This window comes from Astatotilapia calliptera, chromosome 14 (genome assembly GCF_900246225.1).
Source record: "Astatotilapia calliptera chromosome 14, fAstCal1.2, whole genome shotgun sequence".
Lineage (NCBI taxonomy): Eukaryota > Metazoa > Chordata > Actinopteri > Cichliformes > Cichlidae > Astatotilapia > Astatotilapia calliptera.
In genome coordinates, this window is record NC_039315.1 from 15576050 (window position 1) to 15591502 (window position 15453).

At 40.7% G+C, this 15453-nt stretch overlaps 1 protein-coding gene across 1 annotated transcript; it reads right to left on the reverse strand.

The window, feature by feature from the left end:
• Positions 1-258: 258 nt before the first annotated feature.
• On the reverse strand, positions 259-15449 carry clptm1 (CLPTM1 regulator of GABA type A receptor forward trafficking). Its single transcript, XM_026192077.1, has 14 exons — positions 15276-15449; positions 10743-10879; positions 7832-7955; positions 7530-7688; positions 7215-7332; positions 7034-7119; positions 6323-6443; positions 5979-6223; positions 5391-5484; positions 5094-5284; positions 4846-4941; positions 4494-4629; positions 3678-3845; positions 259-1514 (listed from the first exon to the last, which is right to left on the reverse strand). The coding sequence occupies exons 1-14, from the start codon at positions 15324-15326 to the stop codon at positions 1336-1338; spliced, it is 1905 nt and encodes a 634-aa protein (XP_026047862.1). The 5' UTR covers positions 15327-15449; the 3' UTR covers positions 259-1335.
• Between the last annotated feature and the right edge of the window lie 4 nt (positions 15450-15453).

Below are 15453 nucleotides of genomic sequence, written 5' to 3' on the forward strand. Positions count from 1 at the left end.
TTTTGTTGGCTTGTTTGTCCTCAACTCCAATCTACGACCTTGAGTTCTGGATGTTATGATGGCTGTTACTGGCTGAATATTGGACCTCAACTCATAACACAAAGATGAAAGAGTTCAGTAGTGTAGATGCCGTGTTAGCACAATTTGTATTTTCTGTAACATCAATAGAAATTAATGTGCAAAATGAAGTGTCATGCAAAAATGTTGTCCTAAAACCTAAAACAAATATTTTAAAAAGGTGTCAAAAACAAAAACAACTTTGCATAGACATTTTAAATCACACTTAGTTTTACTATAAACATGAATCCTTGAAAATATATGTACCAACATGGAACCCCTCATCCTTTCAGGATTTACAGCACTCAAAAAGAAAAAAAGAGACACTGTAACTCTTCCAGCACAAGCCTGACTCTGCTCGACTCTGCTGTGTCCGTCAAAAGTGATTTTGGAGCGTGAAGATGAAACCATCCAAAAAGTCAGATGACCAGCTGAGGAAGGGGAAGGGGAGGGGTAATAAAAATGAGACTTGCAAATTACCTATTGCTAAACAGTTTGACATTGGTAATATTAACATGAGGCTGTACAGTTTGAGGAAAATACAAAAGAATGCATCAGTGACTGAAAAACAAAAATTAAGTCATTGACAATATTAATATATTTATATTAATACCAACAAGGCTGTTATTTTTTATATGTTCAAGTTTAGAACATTAACCATTTGTTTAAAATTCAGGGTAGTAGTCATTATCTCGTGGGTAACGTCCTGCACGGTCATCCAGTCGCCACCTCGCTTCTTCACCAACCTCCATTGCGGCTCAGGATCTTTCCAGTTTCCAGCACTACTCACCCGTTTCCGACCAAGCCGAAACAGAGTGCTCACATGGAATGAAAAGGAATCTACACAAAGAACAAAAGCTGCACCTGGCCTCTTTTTCCTCTGTATAAAAATAATAAAAAGTAGCACAACTGCGACCTGTTCCCCTCCCAACATCTACTTCCAGACACTGTTACCCTCTGAAGTGAAAAAAAAAAAAAAAATATCATACAGAATACAGTACATCACGTTTTGTTTTACTTCACTTGAACTGCAAAACGGAGGGCAGGGGTGGGTGGGGAGCAGAAATAATTTACCAAGTCTACACTGAATATGACTCTCTGTGCATCCACAAAGAAACCAGAAGGAACAGCTGAACTGCATTTTTTTTTTTCTTTTTTCTGTTTTGGTAGCGGCATCCATGATAGCTAAACAACAACTCCACTCCATGCCCCACTTTCCACAAGTCCTCTTCACTCCAGCAGTGAGAGCCAGGGAGGAAGATGAGGGTGGGATCTCGCTTAATCATTCTTCTTCTCCCCTTCTGGTTTGTCTGTGATTGCAGCGGAGGCGGCATCTGGGGCAGGGGCTGCTGTGTTGTTCTGGGCGTGGTCTACTCCGCTGGTACCGAACTCGTTGACCCTGTTGGGATCGACTCGATAGATCCAGCGCTGGTAAAGGTAGATGAAGAACACCACATCTGCAGGAGAGGACACAGTTTGGTCCAGTGAGAAACCAGCCCCAGACTTTTTTAAAGAGCTAAATAAATAAAACTGAATTGAGACCAATATGTTACTTAAGAAGCATCAAAAACAAGTGAAGCACTGACATCATCTCCCATCAAAGCTGAACACGCTATGATGGCAAAAACTGCACTGCAAGCAGAGCGATGAGAACGTATTCACGTACAGTAGAGGTCCAGTCAGAAACAAATATGCTCACAATGCAGTGCAAACTCATCTGTCTTTGTTTTAAATACAAGATTTGCTTGTCACCTGATTTGGTTACTACATGCTTTTAAAGCAACAGTTGCACAACATCCTGCCCATGTATACAGACCAGTATTACCACAGCCTGTTATTTTAAACTGAGAAATCTTAAGTACAAGCGTCCCTTGTGGTCGATTACTGCTTAGTTTTCTATTCTTCTCACAAGCGAGAACGTTTAGTTTCATTTTGTTGTAATTGATATAGAGATAACTAAGCCTTCTTGCATACAGAATTCCCCTTGTTGGAAAGTCCAAATGCAACGTTCAATAGGTACATCTAGTATATAGCAAAGTTACACAGTGGGCTTAGTATAAACCACACCTGTCCTCCTAGTTTAAGTGAATATATGAATTCACCAACACTCAGTGTAGAATATACTTGATACATCTTTCCACTCCATCCGTTTTCTTCCTCTTATCCTTATCAGGGTTGTGTGGGAGCTGGAGCCTCTCCCAGAGGCAGGGTACACCCTGGACAGATGTCCGGTCTGTCACAGGGCTAACACACTTAAACAGACAACCATTTACACTCACATACACACCCAGGGACATTTAGAATCACAAATTAACCCCACTAATTTTCACTTTCCAATTATTTCACAAATCAAATGACAAAATGTTTAAGAGCTGGCTGCACGAGCTGATGATTGACATCTTTGTTGTTTCAAAGAGATGTGACAGGTCTCCATCATCTGCTTAGCAGCAACATCAGTGTCCTCAGTGAAGCGAATATCAACCAAATCATTACTCCCAGTTTGGTTGTTACTGACTTGACTTCTTGCTGATGTGAGCGCTGCTCTAAACCACTTTTTCGTGTCCAACTTAGCACAGACAGCAAACGAAAATTCACATTAGTGTCGCCCACCTAACATCTAATTGACTGGCTGGCCACACACTGTAGGTGGTAGCTGTTTAATTTGTGAAGCAGGGGATTTTATTTAAAGGCTTCCTAACTGCAAAGTGTGTAGGTTTCAGTTTGCACAGCAGGGCTCAGTGCTTCATTACCAAACTGTATGAACTAACATAAACTGTACAGCAGGAGAAGAACTACAATTTAAGCTTTTCTTGTGTCAAAGAAATATTTCATGAGAGGCGGCACGGTGACCTTTGTGGATGATGATTAATGATCACACCAAGTTCAAAACTGAGATCTGGTGAGTTAACACTAGGTGGAGTTAGAGGATTATGAAAACCAACAGCTGTCAAAGATCCAAGAATGACAGTTAAAAAAAACATTTAAAAAAAGAAAAGAAACAATCCTCCAGTATGAGACAGTGATTCTACATTTTCTTTTTGATCAATACGCTCACGATAAAAGAAATCAGGACGGCATTTTGTTTAAATGGTAAATGGCCTGTATTTATATAGCGCTTTACTAGTCCCTAAGGACCCCAAAGCGCTTTACATATCCATTCACACACACATTCACACACTGGTGATGGCAAGCTACAATGTAGCCACAGCCACCCTGGGGCGCACTGACAGAGGCGAGGCTGCCGGACACTGGCGCCACCGGGCCCTCTGACCAGTAGGCAACGGGTGAAGTGTCTTGCCCAAAGACACAACGACCGAGACTGTCCAAGCCGGGGCTCGAACCGGCAACCTTCCGATTACAAGGCGAACTCCCAACTCTTGAGCCACGATCGTGGTTTTGTTTAAGCACAAAACCACCCACGTCAACTGGAAACCGTTCTAGAGAATGAGGCAAATCTTAAACCACCTCCAACAAAACACTCATCTTAATGCTACAAAGTCAAAGCTGCACTGGCTGAGGAAGCAAAATGATGTTTTAGGCGATTAGCTTTCTTTGATCCTGGTATAGTTCTTAAAAAAAAAAAAAAAAAACCATTAATGAATATCTGAAAGAAAACTCACCATCTCTGAGGCATCCTATCCTGTACATCATTGGCATCTTGATTACGAAGGCAAAAAGGTCATCAATAAAGGTATTGAGAGCCTTGTAGGTGAGCATCCTCCATGGGAGGTGAGCTACAGACTTCATTTTATAGTTGATGAAAAGCTGTGGCGTCATTGTAATAAAACCTTTAAAAAAAAGACAGAAAAAGGAGATTAGATTACACTAAGAATTCCTATATCACAGGCAGTAATTTAACCAGCAGGAACCATCGCGAGTGAGTGTACCAGGTACACAGCACATTAGCTAAGGCTACTGGGAATTGAATGCTTAACCATGATGCAAGCATGAAAATATTAGCTGCGAGTCCGGCAGCTCAGAGGCGAGGCAATCGAGAGAGACCAAAATAAATCAGCCTCCTCTCTGGGCTTTAAAATAGATTAACATAAAAAACTGAAAAAACCTGCTGGATGACAGAGTAAAAATCAACCCCACAGAAAGAAAAGAGGAAACAAACAGTTCCAGGAAGAGCACACAATTCATCTAATACTTTAATGCCAGGGATCTCTAAAATGTTTATGCTAAAAACTCAGGAAACGGTTTTGGTTTTTATGAACTTTATCTCAGAACGTTGTCTCTGTAGCTCTGCATTTCTATTCATATCATCCTTTTAAGATAACCTTTAAAATATTATATCTAAAAACCAAACTTTTAAGGAACACTTCAGTATTCTTCATTTATTTCATAGTTAGTAAATCCAGCACAGTTTACGTTCCTTCAGCCTGTGGATTAAGTTTTAAGACCTCAGAGTATAAAACTGCTTCAGATCAACTTACCAAAGGTTAACAAGAAGCCATAGAGCATGCTGAGTACCCATGAGTACCAGCCTTTGTGCTCTACGTACAATAAACTGTAGACCGCATAGCAGCCAAACAGAGGGTAGAGCAGCCATGACAAGTACTTGAAGGCCATCTGTTCATGAGATAATGAAGAAAAGAAGATGTCACTCATCCTTTTTATCAGAAATATCCAAGCAACTTACAGAGAGATACATATTTAGAGAAGCTTCCGTCAGATAAACATTTAAACAGACCAATTTAATCATGTTTCATCCGTTCTGAAGACAATCATGTGAATGCATTTGTTACAGCCACCATTCTGAATGTGACTGGTGTTGGTTTCACTTACATCATCGTAGATTTTGGTTGAAGACTCCACATAAGTCGACTTATCTTTGAATACCAATCTTGGGAACACTCCTACGAATTTGTTCTCTCTGTCCAACTAGAGAAAAACAACAACAGTTAAGAATCTGGTGGAAACGACACTCGATGAATAAACAGTTTAGCATCTGCAAAAGGTAAGGAAGAGCCTGTTAGAGAGTTTAATCAAATGCTGCTCATCCTGCAAGAAAAAACTAATGTTTTTCAACTTACTTTGACATCCATGACCTTGGTGATTTTCCACAGGTCAATGAGAAGGCCAATGAAGACGCTGACCTGCACCACAAAGTTGGTTTCGTTGTCCAGAATGTACAGCAGCACCACTAGAGACTGAAATACTCCAAATATGATGGAGCGCACAGATAGACCTTCTAGAGACTGTCTGCTGTTCCAAAACTGGATATCTGAGGAGAAGACGGAGCTGAGGTCAAACTCGGGTAGGCGCACACTGTTCAAACTATTCTCCTCCTGTTATGTGAAGTCCTGAGTACAGACCTGCTGCGACCTTACCGTTCTTGAAGGCGAGAAACTCAAAGATGCTGTGCACAATGGAGACAACGATGGTGAGTCCCAGCAGGTATGGATTGGTTTCCAGGAGGGCCACCTTCACAAAGACTTTATTGTTAAACTCAGCTTGCTTATAAAACAATGAATCTTCTATATGTTCAGTTGCTACAGAAGTTAATCACCCTAGAAACAGCGTACATGACAGCTTTGTAAATAACTAAAGTGCACCTGTCCAAGTATTTGGGATTGGGACTACGAGTATTTTGCTTTAATACAGTGTCAACTGAAAATTAGAGTAGCCTGTATTTGGACACCAAGATAACAAAGTCCCACATTACACCCGAAGCAGAGGTCACTCAAGTATGAAGTGCCAGTTTCCACTCATCACGCGTCTTGCATTTTGTTTTCAAGTAAAAGGTAATCTGCTAGAAAGCATTTGAAATCCTCTCCATCTGGCACATACCAACTCAAGTAGACTTTCTTTTAAATATATGTGAAATAAGATCACAGCATCTAAATGAGCACCAATATTAAAGCCCAACTTGCAGGAGGAAAACTTTAGTTTCGTCTCAGTAACCTTTGACTCCTTACCTTGACTGAGTCTTGGTCTTCATCGGATTGCTCGTAGGTGTCCTCAGGAAGGAAATTCCAGGGTGAGCGAGCGTTCTGGGCTGCATACAGCTGCCAGCGCCACAAGGACAGCGGGCAATAACTGAGGCGGAGCGGGAGGCTTTTTAGGGTCTCGTTGATGGGATAGTAGTCCTTCTGAAGGTTCCAGTAGTCATTGAAGTATACAATGGGATAGTAGTCGCCACTGACTGCATCAAACTTAACATCTAATATAAGGTAGGGTAGAAGAGCAGTAATGTCAGATAAACCAGAGCTTTAAATAAACTACGGATAAATAACTGTCACATTATACTTCCGATACTTACACTGGTCTAGAGGAGGTGGAACAGAGCCCTTCACCCAGGCTGTGTGGTCATCCACCATATTGATAGTGAGGTTGGGGTGCCAATGTGAGATAATCTCCACTGGACCGTGGCTCTCTGCTCGCTGTGAGGAAACACCCAATGTGTCAGTGCAAACAAAAATATATTAATCTGGTAACTGCAAACTGATCATCACACAGCTGCTACACTTCTTACTAGTACAAACAAAGGCAAAGTCACTTTGGGCTCAACTGCACTGCAACTTATCTACATCTACTCACAATAAGCCCTGTCCAACAGCAAAGCACTCAAAAGAGAAGGACTCTGGGTTGGTTTACATTATTTTTTAAATGCGCTTTAAAAATAAAAGTGACTTGATCAACCAACCAAATAAAGATATACATAAAGAAAGGTAAAATCATTGACTGTGAGTTTTCAAAGTTCCTCTGTTCAGACGTCGGTAAAGGGCAATCATTTACAGACTGTGAGAGAGCCCATAAATGGTTCTCAGTTTCCAAAGTCTTTGATCTTCGTCTATTTTTCCTCTGCTGCAAAATGTGAAGGCAACTACCTCAAATACATTAACTGGAAATTGAAAAAACCCTAGAAATTACTTCACATACTTGCAATATGTGAAGTATGCATTAGGAATTAAAGTAATGAAGCTCTCTGCGCTGAACTCAGTTCCTTTTTAGGATAAATAATAATCTTAACCTTGATCATCTCGGGGTCTGCTTCCGTCTCTCCTGTGAGCAGATTCTTGGTCTTCAGAAACTTTCTTCGCTTATATTTATTCAGCACTGAAAGAGTTCAAAAGCAAAGTTTAGCACTTTAAACAAACATTACAACAACAGGATAATATGTTAAAGCGAGTGTGCTTTTCACAGGTGCTTACTTCTGGTTGCGTGAACTGTTGCCAGTCTGCGATACTGCCCCTTTCGTTTGGGGTCTGGGTGGAATCCACTTTTAGTGAAGTAGAGGTGTATGTAAAGTGAGCCGTTCTGCTGTATTTTCTACAATCAGACAGAAAGTGGAAGAAAAAGAAAATCAGACAAAAATAAACAGCTTTCAAATATGCAAACTTCACTATAAACTGGACTTTCCCGTCCTTCATCAACATCCGTCACATTTCCTAAACTAACAACTGTTCTTTCTCACCGTCCAACTACTGTCTGTCACCCTCCCCCAATTCATCCATAGTAATCCTTACTTCTGGGATATCCATTTCCTTATAGTGCTGGTAGCAGCCATCACCATCTTCCCCTGTGGTCCAGTCTCCATAGACCAGATCCCTGTGGAACCAGAACAGGGCATCTGTGTTGTTGAAGTCAGAGAAGACTTCCTCCTGGGACACGTACACGTACAGATCCTGCAGAAAGAGAGAGATAATAAAGGTGTTTATCATTTTGAAACAGTTAGAAACAGTCAGAAAACTGGTTTGCTGTGTGGTAAATAAACAATTATGCAGCTGACGAGGTAGATAAAGGAAAGGAAAAGGGGACAGTGTAATACCATGAGAGTGTCTTTGGGGAAGAGGTTCCTGCTGGGTACCCTGGGGGCACCGGCTGGTGTGCTGGGGTCAGGAGTGGATGGCCCTCGGCGGAACCAGCTACTGATCGCCCAGATTATGAAGATTCTGGTGAAACAAATGCAATCACAGTCAGAGGAAAACAAGGTTTAACTAACAAGGAATTAAAAGAAAATAAGTGAGAAACAAAAACATAAAAGAGGAAAAGAGAAGTGGGAAATGAATCGAGTCACTAACACTTTAAAAACTGTTCAAATTCTTAGACAAGGTTATTTATTTCAACCATCTCTAAATAAAAAGAGCTGCTGCAGGCGAGTTAAACTGCAAGGAAGCTAATCAGATTAAAGTTTAACCAGTCTAACTGCATTACATTTCAAAGAAACTGTTTTCCTGCCTCACACAAGGGTGATGAGTCAAACTAGAATAATCTACAAAGACAAAAGAAGAAAGAAAATGCTGCAGAATATTTCAACAAATAATTTTTCATTTGTATCCACCCTAACTTTGTGTGTTTGTGATTTTAAGTGAATATTCACAGCACCTCTTTCCTTTTGTGTTGTTCTAACTAACAGAAATAATGGATTTTGTGTCTGATATTTTAATGCAGATCTCTAATGTGAAAACGCTCTCTGTCCTTACTCCATGTTACTTAGTCTGTGTGGCTGAGGGGGAAGTGTGTCGATTATTGACTGGACCCAGTATGCCAAACCTCCCTTACACTCTGCTCACACAGATCATACCCGAACACGTTTGACCCCCATGACCAGTTCATCTGACTACTGTGATTGCTTCTTGCACAGTAGAACACATCCATCATGATCGCCAACCACACCCAAGGACAGCTGCCTCCATGGATTTTGCAGTGTTAAGTAATTAAATCTATATCAAGGCGTGTGAGAGGACACTGTGTGCTTCCCCTGATAGAAAATGCCCCAATCAAGCCACAAATAAATACAATTACAAATTTCTTTGTTGAAACTAAGTTTGAGAGCAGGCCAGCAGGGGAGTGGCACACAGCTGCCCATAAAAACTCCTTTAAGAGTCCATGTACTAGTGACATATACAACACACCATACAGTGGAGGGTCAGTTTACTATATGTGACAGATGTGACCATTTTCATTTTTTCCTTGACCCACCATATACTAAAATGCACTTACAGAGAAAAGTGAAATAATTATTTTTACTGAAGTAGAGCAAATGGGTTGTTTTTATTGCACTTGCGATCTTACAACCACAGGAAACAGCAACATAAATTAAGAAAACGTATATACCATCATAACACTCGTGTTTCCAAATCATGATCCTGAAATGTGTTCAAATATTCAGTGCCAAAGATTTTAACTGAAGGGTTTTAACTGATTATTGCAATATAATCTTCTTAATCTTATAAATGGGCCTCTTCTTCTGCTTGAGCAGTTGCCAAAGGTAGGAAAAGCAGCCAAAGCCTGTTATTCAAACAAGGTGCCAAAAAAGTACTACTCTGGTCCAGCTTTTTTTTTTTAAATGAGCACTTACCCTAATGTACCGTACATTTTTATTATACAGGAACATTTCAAAAAATGTAAAACTGCTAAACTCTTCAAAGAGTGTACAATGATACTGAAATCAAAGCTGAGCTCCTCCATAGCTGGATAATGGCCATCAGACAGCTAGCCGTTACAGCACAGGTACCCACCATAAAAAGCACCTTGAGGCAACTGTTGTTGTGAATTGGATTTATATAAATCAAACTGAACTGATATTCCTACAAAGCTCTCACACTCAGAGTAAGTCAACTATTAATTTGACTATAGAAGAAAGAAAGAAAAAAAAAAAAAAAAAGGTCCTGCACACTTCATAACACGTACTAAGTTTTTGTGATCATGCATACATGGATTTTACCTTATTTACGAACTTGGACCAAAAAGTCATAAATAAAAAAATAAATAAATCATGCAGTCAGGAGGAAACTTACTGAAAAGCCTGCTGCAAAATTTCTGACTGTTACAAAGGTCACTGTGAGAGATTAGTCACTTATACTGGCATAAAATTGTTAAGGAAGTCAACACATTGCTCCTCAATCAATCATGCATCTTTCACAATGTGCGTGAAGTAACGGCAAAGGAGGTAGTAATTTCTAGGGAAAGAAATAAAACTGGCAGTGCCAACCAAAGCAGTATGGACAGCCTAGTTTGTGTTACTCCACCTCACCTAGCTACAGCAGCAACATCAGTGGTAGCAGGTAACTAAACAGCTTGTGGAGTGCCCTGCGCTCATAGTGGCAGAAGAGGTGACACACACAGAAAGATTTTAACATGCGAGTCTGGCATTAGGCATGGACTATACTTTATGTGTCCGCTATAGGTTCGCTTGTGTACCAATGACAAATTTCGTCAGCTCAACATTCTGTGTGGACGTCCCCATGCACGCCTGTTTTTTTGGATACACATGCTCCCCATGTGACAGACTTTAAGCGGACATCAAAGACGGATAACAGGAATGACTGCTCGGATGTCACGTCTCCATCTGTCCGTGACCATATCCACAACAGACTATAATCTATTTTTTAGTGGCCTTGAATAAAGTTCAATTCCTGGTTTGAATTATTGTTTCAGTCCCACTGTGTGTGAGACAGTATTTGGAAAGACACAATGATCCATCACTAGTTTCCTCTTAATTATTTATGCTGCACAAAAAAAAACCCCACAATGAAACTAAACAATGTAGACCGCAAACTTTACAGTATACTCCAGCAGCAGCTCACACCTTTATTATTACCTTACCATTTACATTCACTCTGACACCACTGTGGCATAACACATTTGGTTGGTCATTAAACTCACAGCCAGCCCACAGAGCGAATGATTATCTGTGTGCTGGTAAACAGAAGAAAAAAAAAAATGCAATAAGTCACCTGAAGAGAACTCCTTTAATGACCTGCCATGCATTAGGAGCTTGCTGTTGCTGCTGTTGCTGTTGAGGGTCCTGTGCATTTCCAGCTGTCTGCACAGTCTGGCCATCTGTTGTTGCAGCAGTCCCATTGCTGCTTACCTGAAATGAAACATACAGACAGGGTCAAAGATAGTCACAAAGATGACGCAGCAACGGCACAACGTAAGAAAGGATGTTAAAAATAAAGAGCTTTATTGACAGTAAAAATATCCAGAGACCCAATGTACTTTCCTGAAAGCCTAAAGTGGTGATATGATTTATTCAAGAATTCTTCCTCAATCTGCAGCCAAAACAAAGAACATACAGTACGATGTAGTGCAGCTGTAAAGACTAAAAGGTGCAGTTACGGTGACAAACCGCAGTTCTTCTGGGTCTTTTATTACATGGCCTTAAGAGTTAACTACACCTCGACCTTTGCATTTTAACTTTTTAAATAAGAACAGCGGATTTGTCGCTCACTGATGCACTTAAATCTTAATAGCAAGTAACAAACATGAAAGACCTAAAAAGCAGCTGTTTAAGCAGAGGATCCCCAGTTTGATACTGAGAGGAGAAGATTCTCTTTGGGCTTGGGTTAGGAAAGGCCCTGGGCATTAAAAAAAAAAAAATAAATAAATAAATCTAAATCAAACATGTGGAGATACTACCTGTGATGACCCTGTGTGAATAACAGAGCAGCTAAAAGAAGCTACATAACAAACAAAAACTCTGCTACAGAATAAACATCACTTAAAATAATAATAATAATAATATTGGCAAATCCCTATTTACCTATTGTGACCTGTTGACCTAACAGAGCAGGAGAGTCAAACTCATTTTAGCTTAAGAGCCACACACAGCCCAATCTGATCTCAAGTGGGTCAGATCAGTATTACCTATATGGAAAAAACAAACACCTCTCTAAATTTCTCTCTTTTAATAAAGTAGTAGAGTCTTAAAACATTCACATTTTTATATTTAATGAACCACCATTTACAAAATCCTATGGCACACCTGATTTTGAATGAAGACAACCCATTTTGGGAACCCCTGGTTTCAAAACCTTTGATAACAGTGTCAGCATGATTATGCAACTTCCCCTGGTTTCAGTGAAATCTGTCATACGTTTGCCCTTTAATTCATTTTTTTTCCAAGTTTCTCCATGTCCATGTAACCCCCACCACCCCTGTGGCAAGGCCACCCTCTATTCAAGTGACACAATAGACAAACACATGCCAAGTCATGAGACTCATTCACTATCTAAACATCTAATCTCCCCTGTTGTCACCAACCAGCAGTCAGCCAGCAGAAACAAAACATGACTTGAGGCAAAAAAAATGTTTTATGTTTAAACAGATTACCATCAGTTTTGAAATTTTTTTAAGTTTTTGTTAAAACACTGACCTAACAACATCATAATCAGACCGTTTCAAGGACACGGATTGGCTCAAAATAGGTCCTTTCACCCTCAGTGCCCAGTACTTTTCCTGCTGCGTTAAAATAGAAGCAATTCGCTAAACAGACAAGGATCTTAGAGTCTTGATGGGATCAACATAATAACCATTACACAGATAGATCCCCTGATAACCTGTTTTTATTGTTGAGCCTCTCTCTTCCAGCTTAGGATAATCATTTACAATTTACACCCTCTGAAACAAAGATTAACAATTAACCACCTATTCTTGGTTCACAGCAGATCCTTAATTTATCACAGAGTCTAACATTAAGCACTCACATAAGTCAATTGTTCACAGGCTCTGGTAATGTGTCTCTAACATGGTGACATTATCTCCTACATGCCAGCTCAAACAATGCAGTATATCAATATCAGGACAATAACACACTCTGTACACCACCACAGTGGTTTTGATATCAAACAATCAACATGGCAGACTTTAGTGCCTTAATTCAAGGGGTTTCACAAAGATACCATGCTAACTATTTTGGTAATACAGAAATTTTTATAGATAGTTCCCCAGAGGCTCAGACCCTCAATGTAACTGGACAGTTGGCTGATAAGCAGCTGCGCCAGATGAGGCCGTTTCCCTCATTTATTCTATGATACAGTCAGCAGATAAAGGACGTGGGGTTGATATATAAGTGTTGAACTTGAATATAGTAGCTGCATACTAGAACTCTCAATGCAGCTGCATGTAAAGGAGGACAGGGTGAAAAATGACGTGTGTGTGTGTGTGTATATATATCAAAACTCTCCCTGCACTGAAATCTGGGCTGGTACAACAGGATGTGCTCAAAGGTTTTGTTTTTCTTTTGACCACCTTGGCCTGTGATAGATTTCATTCAATCACTGCTACCCAAGGTCCCTAATGTTTAGGTATGTAGTACTTGTCAAAGCAGCACACACGAATACCAGGATCCAAGGTTACCAGAGAGTCAAACCGGGAGCATCACTCTGACACTTCACTCTTCTCTTCCCTCCTCCAACCCCCAAACAGTATATCCTGCTTCTACCTCTTCCCCAGTTAATTGCTGTAACCGTACCCAGTCCTCCACATCGTATAAATATAATGATACTTCCTCAAACCACCTTCCAGATTTTTATGGTCCAAACCCATGGTCAACTATCTAAGGGGCTACTGAGCTGACAAGCCTGGAGCTAAACAACAAGCTGGCATACAGAAATCTTCTCTGTATTGGACCAGTGGACAGTTCTCCATCGGGTCACTGGTTGACATTCCTCTCATCACTTTTTCTATGTACTAACAACTGCATACAGCTAGCACCCTACAGAGATACTCCCAGACATCTGCCCACATCAAAGTCACTCAGATCCTCACACTTTTTATTCCTTCTTTCAACAAACTTATTTTAGGAGCTCATTGTTCACTCACTGACAAGATAATCAGTGTTATTAACTCATCAGTAACCCCCCACCCCCACCCCATTACAAGCAATTCAATCAACAGATTCACCTAGTAGTGGCCCTCAAGAGACCCGTTAGGGCTCACTCTAAAAACAACAGCACATTTATCTTGACAGAGCAATTTTATTACAGAAGAAACACTTTGTGTATGCGTTACCCTCACCCTAGTTTCTGACATGTGTGTATTCACAGAATTTCAAGCACAGAAGAAAGCTTTTTTTTTTCTCTCTCTTTGAGACAGAAAACATGTAGCAAAAGATGACAATACAGATACACAGTCATTTTTATTTGGAATCAGGCGGCATGGTAGTACAGTGGTTAGCACAGTGGCGTAACAGGAAGATGCACCTTGGCCACCTGGGGTCTCTCTGTGTTGAGTTTGCATTGCCTGCAGTTAAATTAATTGGTGATTCTTTGCCATAGACATGTGTGGTTCTATGTCTCTCTGTGTTAGCCTTACAATACACTGTCGATCTGCCTCTCACCCTGTGACTGCTTGGAGCAGGTCATCTGGAGCTGATGGTTTGATCCCTGGCTCCACTCTGCGTTCAAACGTATCTTTGGGCAAGATACTGAACCCTGAGTTACTGACAATGCATTCATCAAGGAGAGTAGAATATAAGAAATATAGCTATATAAGAACCAGTACATTTCCGATTTCAAATGGGTAAAATCTCTGCTATGCAACTGTACTCGATAAACAATACATTAGTTGCTATCAATACTTTAGATTGAATCATAAAAAGCCAATCATTGACTGTGTCAGTCTTCAATAGAGAATGGATACGCATTTACAATCTTTACAGTCATGCTCCTGTATTCAGTATTTGTGTCACTACACATTTTTGAGGATTGAGCAAACGGAAGAGTAATGTTTAGCCATCTAAAAAGAGAGCGATGATTCACAATGACCTCTAGCAGCTTGTGATAAGCATTTTCGACTTTGGAAAATAACTGCTAGCTACTGCCCTCATTAAGGCTCCAGTGCTAACAAGACAATTTTAGGAGCATTTTTCATGGTTGGCTACATTTGACGACGGCTACACCTGATTCATCCACTCTATCCGTGTTAAAAAGCTCTCAGGTGAATAGGATGTTTATATGCATTTTTTTTTTCCCTTTAGGGGATTTCGAAAATGCACCTCGAGTCAAAAGTTTTCTTGAAATATCTAAGTAGACAGTAGCTGGAAGGTTTTAGCATGAGGTGAGAAATGTGCGAGAGGGGCTTGAGACTGGCCTTGTTAAGCAAGACAAGCTGCGTTGTTCAGGTTCAGGCCTTGTGATAAGCTAACTGACACACGCCAGCACTCACTCGGCTCACTTCAGCACACCGGCAGTCGGTTAATTACCGAGTCCGTTGGAGGTTACAGTGTGATTTCAAGTGAGATTTCAACTTCAACATCGGCCTTCTCGCCGCTTACCGTCGGGATTTCTCTACACATCGTTAGCGCCAGGAGGGGGGTCGTTTTAAAACCACCCGGCACTGACAACGTCACTGTGGCTCGTGTATCGACTGTGATCACGTTTAAATGTCAGCGCACCCCCACACGCGAGCTTCACACAAACCAACCAACTTCCTCTGCCTCGCGCGTTAAAAGTGAAAAACCCAGTAACAGTGTCATTCATTTTTACCTCGCCGTTGCTCACGGTAGCTTTGGTTACTCCGCTCTCCTGCGTCGCCATCTTTCTTCGTCTCTACAAGCGCACCACACTGCTGGCTGGGAAACTGCGCGTACTCTCGCGAGAAGACTGTAGTTACGTCTTCAGAGAAGTGATCGAAAATGCGATGAATAAAGTCAGGTGATCTTTT

Coding starts and splice junctions, on each gene's coding strand:
- clptm1 (XM_026192077.1), bottom strand. CDS start 15,326: ATGGCGACGCAGGAGAGCGGAGTAACCAAAGCTACCGTGAGCAACGGC. Junction 6,224..6,322: donor TCCACCTCCTCTAGACCAGT/GTAAGTATCGGA, acceptor ACCTTATATTAG/ATGTTAAGTTTGATGCAGTC. Junction 4,942..5,093: donor CCAAGGTCATGGATGTCAAA/GTAAGTTGAAAA, acceptor GTTTTTCTCTAG/TTGGACAGAGAGAACAAATT.